Source organism: Aricia agestis, chromosome 19 (genome assembly GCF_905147365.1).
Source record: "Aricia agestis chromosome 19, ilAriAges1.1, whole genome shotgun sequence".
Taxonomy (NCBI): domain Eukaryota; kingdom Metazoa; phylum Arthropoda; class Insecta; order Lepidoptera; family Lycaenidae; genus Aricia; species Aricia agestis.
Window position 1 is genome coordinate 1,771,596 of NC_056424.1, and position 12,885 is coordinate 1,784,480.

At 35.2% G+C, this 12,885-nt stretch overlaps 1 protein-coding gene across 6 annotated transcripts in view; it reads right to left on the reverse strand.

The window, feature by feature from the left end:
• Positions 1-12,885, reverse strand: part of LOC121736370 — a 48,441-nt gene that overhangs the window by 32,603 nt on the left and 2,953 nt on the right. For 3 of the 6 annotated variants that reach the window (XM_042127532.1, XM_042127531.1, XM_042127528.1), the window contains exons 3-10: positions 11,945-12,112; positions 11,358-11,430; positions 10,458-10,564; positions 5,783-5,840; positions 4,072-4,182; positions 2,896-2,969; positions 2,299-2,325; positions 154-196 (exon numbers count right to left, since the gene is read on the reverse strand). In XM_042127532.1, the coding sequence (XP_041983466.1) occupies positions 154-196; positions 2,299-2,325; positions 2,896-2,969; positions 4,072-4,182; positions 5,783-5,840; positions 10,458-10,564; positions 11,358-11,430; positions 11,945-12,112 (661 nt within the window). Of the gene's footprint in view, positions 1-153; positions 197-2,298; positions 2,326-2,895; positions 2,970-4,071; positions 4,183-5,782; positions 5,841-6,281; positions 6,466-10,457; positions 10,565-11,357; positions 11,431-11,944; positions 12,113-12,885 lie in introns of those variants that run through there. The other 3 variants (XM_042127533.1, XM_042127529.1, XM_042127530.1) reach the window with 2 other exon arrangements.

Genomic DNA, 12,885 nt, shown 5'->3' on the forward strand with positions numbered 1-12,885 from the left:
TAAATATTATACAAATTACTTTATAAGCATATTTTATTGCTTGAAACTTTAGTTAAGACATATTATGAACAGAGCTATGTAATTAATGCACACGAAGCATGCTGTATCTTATGTTACAAGTTTATGTAAAGAATAAAAAAGTTGATATCTTACCGAGTCATCAGCAGCAGAGCTGAAGTTCTCCTGCACAGGAGCCCTGTAAAACAACATTGTTGTTAGTATATATTTAATAGTATTTTCTATACATATAGGCGTGATCAAGCATTCAGAGATTGCGTGAAATTTTTATGAAAAAAACTTAAAAATAAATGCATAATGATAAACTACTATTCGTAAACTAAACCCGGACACAAATTACTGACATAAAAAATAATAAACATCAATGTGATGTGGCAAACCACAATATATTAGCTCGCTCATTTTACTTTTAGAAATTAAAAATTAAATGAGTCATTGGAAAGGGGCCATTGGAAGCATGTCTGCTTACTGAACTTAAAGTTTTAACATTGTAACTGCAATAGGGATTATGCAGGAACAAAAGATGGAACACGCGTCACATCTATACTAATATTATAAAGCGGAAGAGTTTGTTAGTTTGTTTGAACGCGCTAATCTCAGGAACTACTGATCCAATTTGAAAAATTCTTTCAGTGTTAGATAGTCCATTTATAGAGGAAGGCTATAGGCTATATTTTATCACGCTAAGACTAATAGGAGCGAAGAAATAGAAGAAAATGTGGAAAAAAACGGGGGGCAATTATTTGAAAGGGCTTATTTGAACGCGCTAATTTCAGGAACTACTGGTCCGATTTGAAAAATTCTTTCAGTATTAGATAGCTCAGTTATTAGCGTAATAAAATATAGGCTTTCTCAAAGCCTATATTTTATTACGCTAAATCTAAAAGGAGCAAAGAAATAGGGGAAAGTGTGGAAAAAACGGGGAAAATTATTTGAAAGGGCTTATTTGAACGCGCTAATCTCAGGAACTACTGGTCCGATTTGAAAAATTCTTTCAGTGTTAGATAGCCCATTTATCGAGGAAGGCGACACCCGTCGCAGCACCTTCATTGCGCAAGTTCCCTATTGCATGAAGCAAGGATAAAACGACACACTTTTTAATACAAACATTAAACAAATAAAACAAACGAGAGTTATTAAAACAATGCATATAGCATTTATAGCAACTTAATTAGCATCATGAGCATTCATATAGCACGCTTAGCAATAATTAGTTAAAAGAGCTTTAAAAAAAACAATAATCAAGTTTTTAATATAAAGGGTGTAAGTTGTAACAAAACTAAGTGATAGTACCTTTTTGTGTATGAAACTCTCATTAGCACTAAAAGAGTTACGTTTGACGTTGTTGCCATGAGAAATGCGCCAATGTCATGAATTTACCCACACAATAGTTAAGGCCAGGTAATCCCTAAAATTAGCAGGTCGATGTCTGTTAGTACGAATATCGACGTATCGGCGCGCATATATTAATATGCGCGCCTTGTACAACGGCGGTTACGACGCTCGCCGCGTCTTGATTGAATGTAAATTAGGGACTACCTGGCCTTAAAATAGCAACTTTTTAAGTACTGCTACTTTTAGAGTAAACAAGGGAGTAAGGACTCTTATGGTCACAGCACACATATCAACTCGGAAAGGGATCGTCACCGTATCGCCTTTCACCTCGTCGTCAACCGCATCAACCTAACGTATGCACGTATTAACTAAGCGTATCAGTAGCGCCTGTACGTCAACTCGGCTACGGCTAGGCGACGCCTCGCTTACGGCTCGCCGACCGCTGTCCCCTTCCGAGGCGAGGCGATTACGTTACGGTTCCGCTTAGTGTGCTTTGCAGTAGGGAGTTTCATACAAAATATTGAACGGCTCGAGGCGATACGGTGCCGATCCTTTTCCGAGTTGATATGTGTGCTGTACCTTTAAGCACGGTAAAGTATTGTCGCTTTGTTCTGTTACATCCTGTATTATGAGACTATTCATTTTTAGACATCTTAATTAATTAACTAAGGCCGGTATAAAAAGTCAGTACTCAAGAAGCATCTCGGTCTCAAGACACGGTTCAGGCTCTGTGATTGGTTGGCTGTCAAATTTTGGACCAATCATAGAGGCGAACCGCGTCTTGAGACCGAGATGCATCTTGAGTACTTACTGACTATTTATACCGGCCTAAGTACTTAAGTAATAGCATATATCTGTGCACGGCCATTTTTAACTATAAAAGTGCTTCATGCTATACTATGTACAGTGATTATAGTGCATTGTAAGCATCACTCGCAAACTCACCAACATACATGTTTGCCACTCTTTGCTCTGATAAAACAAACATTATTTGAATTTGAATGATATTAATACAAGAACATGGACAGGCAACTGCTAAATTGATTTTGATGAAATTTAGTATACACTGTACACTACTTTGTCCCATCAGGTTTTTCCTTTAGAGTAAAAATTTCGCGAGCAGTATTATATGAGATGTAGACGCAAAATAATTTAATACCTCGATCGTGGGAATTGCAGACACAATAGATTTTCAATTGTTATGAGACAGCCGGGTGCCGCTTGGGAATTGATGGGTAAAAAATCATCATTAATTAAATTTTTTGTAAAAAAACAACCAAAAGACCTGTTGATATAACACGACCAAATTGATATTCAAGAGATCAAAATCAGTCCTTGTTACTGTGTCAAACAAGGAGGCCTACTACGAAAACGTTTTGAGACTCAAACAATCGGACGAGAATGCCGCGTCCTGCTCTAACAACGTCATTTCACGTTAGTTAGAGTAGGATGCGGCATTCTTGTTCGATTGTTTGAGTCTCAAAACGGTTTCGTGGTACAAGCCAAGGTTACGATTTGCGTAATTTAGTAATTATGAATTACCGTTCTCCGACGTTCCGCACAACTATCCTTCCGTCGGGCAAGATACTGCGATTGCCTTGCTGAGATTGCTGATTCTGGAACACATTTAAAATATTATATTGATAGAAAAACGAAAGCAAACAAAGTGATTTAAAAAAAGATTACAGCTAACAATAAAAAACACACAAAACACAAACACAAACAGTAAATGTATCCCACATTTTATACCTTGGGGCACAAATTAAATTGAAAATGTGAAGATTGCACAAAGACAAAGGCATACATTTGTCTTACCGAAGGTGCAATCTGTAAACTGTATGAATTTCCAAACAATACTTCATACATAAATTAATGAGAAGTTTATTGCTGGGACACAATCATGCCCAAGTGCCATAAACGCTAATTATCTTCTTCTTTAATGTTAGTCAAAAATTATGAAAGTCTTTTATAAGCAAATATTACAGACAATAAAACATTTATCTAAGTTATGAGACCCCTCACCCCACACAATGATACAATTACACAAAATGTGATGTACCATATATCTACTGCTGCTTAATAAACTTTACAGTAGATCCCCGTTAATAAAACATACAGACTTCTGACGTGGGAGAGCCATGCTTCGGCACGAATGGGACGGCTCAACCGGAGAAATACCACGGGCTCACAGAAAACCGGCTTGAAATCCTTTACCCTTCCCTACCCTCCCCTATTACCCTATTGCCTCTTATAAAGCAGGCAACGCACCTGCGGCTCTTCTGATGCTGCGGGTGACGGTAGTTGTTTTTCCATCAAGTGACCCGTTTGCTCGTTTGCCCCCTTATTTCGTAAAAAAAAAAACACTTTGCATGGCCGTGGCCTGTGTAGGATTAGCTAGTTTGTCGGATTATACAGTACTGCCTACTGTTTTACACATTACAATACATTACAAAACAAAATGATAAGGTTTTATCAGAACTAGAAATCATTTTCCTAAAACTTGCTAATGAGTAAAACCTCGAAGTGTCCTCGGGTACAGAGCTTTTATGCCAGGATGTTTAGTTTTAAATTTTTCATTACGCACCTAAATAAACTAATAATTAGCCAAAATAATGTTTATGCACCTAAATTGACCGCTGATATGCATGTTGGATGTCAAGGGGCACCGGACTTGCTAAATAAAACCATGCTTTTACAAGTCTCACAATTTGAACTCACCATTTTTTTGTGCTGGTTCAAGAAGAGTATTTTCTTCTTTAACTTGATCTCAGCTTCTTTCAGATTCAGCATCTGGAGTCTTACATCTAAATCTAGGTCTTCCTCCATTTCCTATAAAAGTTATGTATTGTGTTACCAAGTTAAATGTCAACTATGCAGTAAATAAAATATACAGGGTGTAACAAAACTAAGTGATAATACTTTAGGTTGTATATGGATCCCCTGTACATACAGCGTTTGCTGTAAAAGTAGCAGCACTGAAAGAGTAACTTTTTTTCATCTTTGTATGGAAAAATTCATGACACACGGGCTCTTGCCCATAAAAATCACAAAAAAAATTCGATCGTTCAGCGCTGCTATTTTCATAGTGAACTCTATACATATAAGGGACACTTACACGCCCTAAAGTATTATCACTTAGTTTTGTTACACCTTGTATAATCCATGCCTCTTTGTCCAAACTTATTATCAGATACTTTATACAATACATAGGATACTTTATAACCCGGAAAAATGTATGGTTCCCGTGCGATAAACGAATTTTGGCACAACGGAGTTGTGAGTGTCATCTAGTGCTGTATAAATATTTTGATTGTTTAGGGGTTACATGTTTGTAAAGTTCTCCATTTACTATATTCTAGTAGGCACCCATCATAAAATGAATAAGATTTCTTAAAATTCAATAAACTTATCCAGTTTTTAAACTTAATTTGTAAAAAAAATCTTAACCCGTCGATTGTGGAAAAAGAGACACAATAGAATTTCTATTGTGTCTCGGTCACTGGTGACTGTATGGGGCTTGATGAATTAAGTAGTAAACCTTTTGATTTAAATAAACTGTAATATTTTAGAGTAAATAGTGCTTTAATAGCTACATTGCAGAATGCTACGAATAATAAAAACTAAGGAAGAGTAACTGTGTCAGAAAAATTGGCCACGATTCTACAAAATGTGAACCGAATACATGTATACTTTCTGCATGTATTCGGTAAACAATTTTGTGTAAATATAGAAGTGACAATTAATGTCAACGGCTGCTAATGCGAAGCGGAGCGTCAAGTTGTCAAATGTGTTTTTGTATACAAAACACATATTTGACAACTTGACGCTCCGCTTCGGAGACGCCTGTTCGCGTAGGCATGGCGTAAGCTTTATTTCGTAAATTATAGTGTTTTGTTGCTATTGCCATATTTTAGTGTGCGAAAAGGAACCAAATTCAAACCGGTTGAAGTGTGGGAGTAAGGTTTCCTTAGTTTTATTATTAGTAGGTAGAATACCATACCATACGATATCTCCTTATAACCTAACAATCACACCATTCATCTGACATAAAATATTGATGTTTATCAGTGTGTCTAATATAAAATATGGTTTAATCAACTACAAATATTTTGGGCATATGGTCAATTGCTTACATAAAGAAATTTGATAACGGCTTGTAATAGTCCATCACGAAGGAACAAAAGACAGTGTTTCCGCCAGAGATATGTTGCGAGGAATGTGTTCTTAAGATCCAATAGAATCGCTGCGCTGAGATAGGTCACAGCAAGCTCAGTGCTCCCATCAATGAAACAATTCTATTGATTCTCAAAAATACATTACTCGCAACACATCTCTGGTGGAAACACAGCCTAAATATGACCCACATATAGCTCACCCCTTTTAATAATTAATGATTTAAAATAACTGTATGACTAAAGTTTATACTTACAAGTTCGTCATCTACCAATTCCTCTTCATAAACATCATTCTGACAATCTGAATTATTCCTGTAAGAAAAAAAATATAACTTATTTCCATTGAGATGTACATACATCTAAATTCTTATTTTCCAATTTGTGTCAATAAGATAAGTTTTGATTATAAATCTAAGCATTGGTTGGTTACATTTCGAATTGGCAGTTTTAAAATAAGTATATTGAAACTTATGGCGTCATATTGAATACGAGAAGTACACGTTCATTAAATAATTTCACTGCAAATTCTCTGGCAATCCATAATATGGTATGTGGGTATAGAAAAAAATGTTTATGTAAACAAAAAATACTAAACATCCAAATGAGACAAACATATTACAAGAAATACGTAACTAATAACTATATTATCCATTGTTAATGAAATTATGGAAAACAAAGAATGAAACCTGAGATTTTCATTATCTAAGTAAATTTTGTGGTGGAGAAAGTGAAAGGTAACAAGAAAAAACGTACATTTCACAGTCTTGTAGGGACTTCAAGTATTTTTTTAACATATTTCTCGAAAATAATGTTGTATGAATTTATGATTGTTAAAACGTTTTATAACTTTCTATGAACACTTTGCAAATTTCAACAGCTGAGAACTGAGAAGTAAACTTTAGAGTAGCTTCCAAAATCGAAATTTAAATTCCCAATGGCGCCGGTAAGCACTAGAGAAAAGACGTTTGACATTTCGGGGTGCGTTCTCTTACTCCAGTCAGTGTATAATGCCTAGTGTAACGCAATTTAAAATCGGAAACATCGCTCATCGCTGGCTAGTGGCTGACAACCACAACCTTTCATCATCGCTTAGTCTTCTTATATATAAAAATGGATTTTCAAATGTGTTAGTCGCGCTAAAACTCAAAAACGGCTGGACGGATTGGGCTGATTTAAAATATTCGTAGAAATCCAGGGAAGGTTTTAAAGTGACACGAAGTTCACTGGGATAGCTAGTAATATTATAAAAGAATATTTATCTGTAGTTCACGCGTATATGGAAGATGTATGCAAAAAATATCTTATTATTTTGCGACTACAATGTAAAGATAACATACTCTTTGTAATGTTTTCACCAGAATCTTATCAGTATTGTTTTTTTAGATGTAAATAAGAATTTTAAGAAACGTGGATCGGAATGTTTTTAAAACACCAAGTTTAATTCAGTTTTGGGACCTAGTTGCTGCGAAAAATATTGCAACTTCACTATAATTGCGCAGTATATTGTTCGAGTAAGGGAACCCACTTATTTGAATTTTGAAATTCGAAACCGGATAGTCTCGAGTGTTGATTCAACGCTTTTTACAGAGTAGACAGAATGATAGAGTATGCCGACTTAGAACTGTTGTTGAAATTTTTAAATTTGACGTATTATGACGAAATTGTCGCTAGGGTTGGTAATTTGTTACCTACGAATTAAAAAATATGACATATTCGATGGACGCGTTCCTCTTTGGTCGTATTGTTGTTTGTGTTTTGGCACATGTGATTAAAATTGTCAGAATCCAATTTTGAAAACTTTATTTTTAATATTTAAAAATTTATTATATCAGCCAGCGCGAGGCACATTCCGTTCATAATCCTAGTGAAACCCGACGAATTTGACAGATATTGAAACCTGTCCGTCTCTTTGCAGTCGAACTACTGGTCGTTATGTCTATTGTGCTTTTTAGGCTCGGAATACACGTCAGATTTTGTTTCCGTTTGTCTGATCAGATAATCTGATCGTATTTACTCGATACACATCCGATTCTTGCGCCAGACTTTTTCTGAACTCAGTCGTACTCGAGCTATCTGTGAGCTTGCATACGGACTACGGAGCAGAAAGAGAAGATGGACGACGAACTAATGTTACTTATTGCATATTTGCTCATGTTAGCGCGAAAGAAGAAAAAACTCAATCTAACAAGACCATCCATACTGTCATACTTCCATACTAATATTATAAAATCCAAAAGTGTGTCTATCTGTCTGTCTGTCTGTCTGTTACCTCTTCACGTTACTGAAGGCAGTAGGCACGAGTGCCTACTGCCTTCAGTAAGGTCGTCTGATCAGACAACCGGGCCAGACTATCGGATGAAAAAATCTGACGAGTATTGCCGGCCTTAGCCCGGCCGCACATTGTCCGAAATTTCTGATACGAAACATTAGAACGTCGGCCGGACCGCCACACCGCACACTATCCGAAATTTCCTTCCGGCGAGTTCGAGCTCACTCGGATCAGTACAAAATGTAAGAGAGAGCGCGATCCGTCAGAAACATTTGAACTGACATGGAATTACTTTTTTTTTATAGTGATTATTCCTAGCCAAAGACCTCTAAACCCAGTCCTAGCCTAGTTTTTCTTCTTCTTTTTTTATTATGGCGGTCTCAGTGAGTTGCCAATGTGAAATTATGAAATGTCAGAGCGATTTTGTATTGACTTTGCTCTTGGATGTACCTATCTAAGGTCAAATTTCATACTACATCCAATTAAATTATGAAAGTACTAAATATGTAAAAAATTGGACACCCAGACACTTATTATTAATTATAATGATTTTTTATAATAGATTTTTAAAGAACTATTCGATATTTAATTATTATTTAAAAAAAATTGTTGTAATTTGACTACCTACCGCAAATAAGTTTTTTTTCTTATGCAGATATTCATGGTTTATCTCAACAGTCCATTAGCAGAATATGCAAAAGAGTAGCAATTAAAGCTACATAAATTAGAGAGATTTCATTTTATTAAAATGCCAAACTCCATGAATGAACAGTAAACCATAACAAGAATTTGAAACTTTTAGATTTCAAAAGTGTTAGTGCTCTAGCGAGATAAGCCCTTTCAAATAATTTCCCACATTTTTTTCACATGCTCCTATTAGTCTTAGCATGATAAAAATATGGCCTACTTATAGCCTTCCTAAATGAATAGGCTATCTAACACTGAAAAATTTTTCAAATCGGACCTGTAGTTCCTGAGATTAGCGCGTTCAAGTTAGCCCTATCAAATTATTTTCCCCGTTTTTTTCCACATTTTCCTCTATTTCTTCGCTCCTATAAGTGTTAGCGTGATAAAATATAGCCTATAACCATCCTCGATAAATGGGCTATAAGTATAACATTGAAAGAATCATAAAAATCCGTAACGTACTTACTTAGTTTAAAAGATTAAAGGGAACAAAGGGACATGAGGGAAAAAAACTACTTTGTTTAATAATATTATGTATAGATTGTATCTCCCTCTAATTACAAGTTAGAAGGTTCTACTCTGATTTCTGAACAAAATCATCATAAATTTCCACGTGAAACAAGCCTATAGGCTTCGTTTCTGAATATTCTTTGAAAAAAGTAGGGGCTGTAATTTTTCTAACTTTAAAACCTCTTCGATCTGTACAACTTCTATGGCGTATGCTAACGTGTCTGAAAGTTTTTAAAAAATGTGAGCCGCAATTAATCGGTTAATGTCTTTTCAGGACTCAAAGTACCTATATACAGTCTGTCAAGAAAGTGAAGAAAAGAAAAAAGGGATTTTTTCTTAGATTGATTTGAAAGAGATGACACTACGATGTTGCCACTTTTTAATTTCTTCACTTTCTTGACAGACTGTACCTCTACAGTCTATACCAAAATTCAGAAAAATCGGTAACAAACAGACAGAATGACAAACAGACACACTTTCGCATTTATAATGTAAGTTATAAGTACCTACGGATAATAGTCATCAGTAAGGAAAGGATGCTAAGTATAAACTATAAAGTCGCCATTTTCGTCGCCATTTCTTTTGTCCGACGATAAATTTAATAAAGTTTTCTGAATGTATTCTTTACTGTGGTCGCTAATGCCCTGATGTTAAAAAAAAAAAAAACTCCTGACACTGTAAAAATATTAGTAGAGTAATTAGTCGAAACCAAAGTATTCAATTACAAAGTAATTAATTTCAAATTAATTAGAAAGAGGAATTTTCACGCGTAAATTTAGAGGATGCGGATGAGGAAGAGGATGATAGGAAATTATAAATACTAGCGAACCCAACCCAAAAGTCTTTGTCCTGTCTATCCATAACTAGGTACATACATTACACAAAAAATAATTAAAAGGGCAAGACCAAACTATGAATCTAAACCATTCTCAAAACACACACAATAAAGAATCATCAAAATCGGTCCAGCAATTAAGGAGGAGTTCAGTAACATAAACAACACACGCACACAATAAACATGGATACGCGACGCGCATGCGCAGTGAAATTCCTCATAAATTCCTATTAAATTTTGAGGAAGCGATAGCGGAAGAGGATTTTTTTTTTATTAATGAGGATGCGGTAACGGTTGAGGAACCCAAAATATTGCGAAACTTCCTCATTATGAGGAAGCGGAAGAGGAATCCTCAGCAACCCTACTGACACTGCACAGCTGTTTTGATTTAAGGGGTACCAGGGATTTTTTATTAAAGCTTTTGACACCAATTTTGTTGACATCGCGCGCTATAAACTGAAGTCCACGCGGACGAAGTCGCGGGGAACAGCTACTTTAGTATAAAGAGGGTTTCGGGGGCGATAAATCAATGTAGCTAGGAATCATTTTTAGAAAATGTAATTTTATTTGTGTTTTATCGAATGCCGAGCAAAGCTGGGTCAAATAGCTAGTTATAATAATTACGTACCAATTATTTGATCTTCCCTCTGATCCATAATCATCAGCCATGGATCGTCTGTCAAAATTTCTGGACGCCCTTGAATTGTTATTCTCATTTTGGTCCTGACTATTTTTCTGTAACAACAAAAAATATACTTACAGTATTAACATAATTTAAAGAATGTGATTTTTATAAATATTTTTATTTAAGTACTTATGAATGAATGAATGAATGAAAATACTTTATTGCACCAAAACAAACATGACATACAATACTTAATAACTATAAAAGTAAAAAGTACAAAAGGCGGCCTTATCGCTACAAGCGATTTCTTCCAGACAACCCTTATTGTAAAACTATAAAGTAACAGTAGTAATGGATGGTAGGTGACTACATAGACAGCTAAGTGTAAACTTTTTAAAATATATAAGTATATTACAAATACATACATACATATAATATAATATATATACATACATACATACAAATAAAAAATAAATAGAAATAATACAATATAGGTAATTATGAGTTAATATGGACTAATTGTGACAAAAAATGTTCCTTCACGCCATTTTTAAAAACGTATGAGGACTGAGCACGTCTCAAAGATGTGGCTAATTTGTTCCACAGACTGACAGCACGAGCTGTGAATGAAGAGTCATAAAATTTTGTATTACGAGTGGGTGGTATTAGTGACAAATTAGTGTTTCGAAATGTTAAGTAGGGTGGTGTCTTAAGGTCATATAAAATACTGTATAAACACGACAGTATATGAGCATTCCGCCGAAGTCGGATTGGCAGCCACTTGAGTTTGACACGAAATTGGGAAACGTGATCATACTTTCGCAAACCGAAAATAAATCTGATGCAGAGGTTTTGGAGGCGCTCAAGTTTACTTAAATATGTTCTGAATATTTAAATACATACCTTATGTGCTATGGCAATATTGAGTTTGAGGGGCTCGGTCCTGTTCAGTTTCATCATGGCAACTCGCGCCTGACTGTTAGACAGAAAAACAATTGGATCTTTACTATTATACTTTGTATGAAAAATGTGATAATAGAGATTCCTGGCAAAGAATTAATCTCATATTATAAACTGTCCTCTGGCTGTTACCTCGGCCTCCTCAGGGTTACAAAGCTAAACTATGATGTAATTTGGTTTTCAGAAAATTATATCAAAATTTTTTGTAGGTATGTTCGTTGTACAGTAGACAATTTTTGGTTCAACAAAGTTGCTAGCAACATCTTCTGTTACTAATTTATTAAATTAGGCTGGTTTTGTGATTTTGCTTACCGCAACACTTATTTTATACTTATTTTGTCTATAGTGTACTCGGTGAAACATGGTGGTAGCGGTCATTGACTCCCTATCAAAAACATATAATTTTCTATTTAAACAGCAATTGACAGTGAAGTGTCAGATGTTGTCAAGTTTTTCACAGGGAGTCAATAACCGCAACTGCCATATTTCGCCAAGTACAGTATAGTTTGTCGCTATTTCACCAATCTCACCTTGCTGCCTCAAAAAAGACGAATGCATATCGCTTTGTTGGATCTCTGCTCAGGTGAATCTTCACAATATTGCCAAACTTGGAGAACAAAGCTGTCAAGCCCTGCTCATTGAGATTCTTGGGTAAATTGGTCACATACAGCCTGCAGTGGTCCAACTGGACACCACCACTGGAAATAGAGTAAGTACTTTTTTATTGCAGACAAGTATCATAAGGAATTTTGAGATAGAAATAATATCGTCCCTGTTGTGTCAAAATTAAATAAATAACAAGAACAAAGTCCGAGATGTTAAATTTTTTTTCATAAAGAATAGTGATAAGTTTTTAAGGTAAAGAAAATTTAACAGGTCTTTTTATATGTTATACAGCAGAGCTTAGGCAGATGAAAAAATGAGAAAAACTTGAATATCTCGAAACTTTGCTTTTGTCAGTTATTCAATTTTGACACACTGGGGATGATGTTTATATGCAATTAAATAATACTTCCTTTATGTTGGGTTATAATGTGCCCATCACAACCTTTCTTAGCTTAACTCAGGGGTTCCCAATCTTTTTCAGCCTGCGGTGCAGTTACACGTAAAATATTTTATCACGTAGCCCTACTCTGCCTAGCTATTACAGAATGATACATAAATAAATACATTTAATGATTATAGTTAGGTTAAGCAGGTAAAATATGTGAGTAATAAACAAATATTTAATCATCTACCTGCTTTACATAATTAATATTATAATTTAATTTTATAATATTTGTGGTTTCGGATAATGATGGTGGATGACTCACGGCACCCCTCTTGCCTTTCCATGGCGCACCAGGGCCTCGCGGAGCACAGGTTGGGAACCCCTGGCTTAACTACCTCAATGTTGCTAATTTAATGCAGCTGAATTTCTTGTTTGATTTATTTCCCTATGAATCTTTGAAATGGTATATTTGAGATGTGT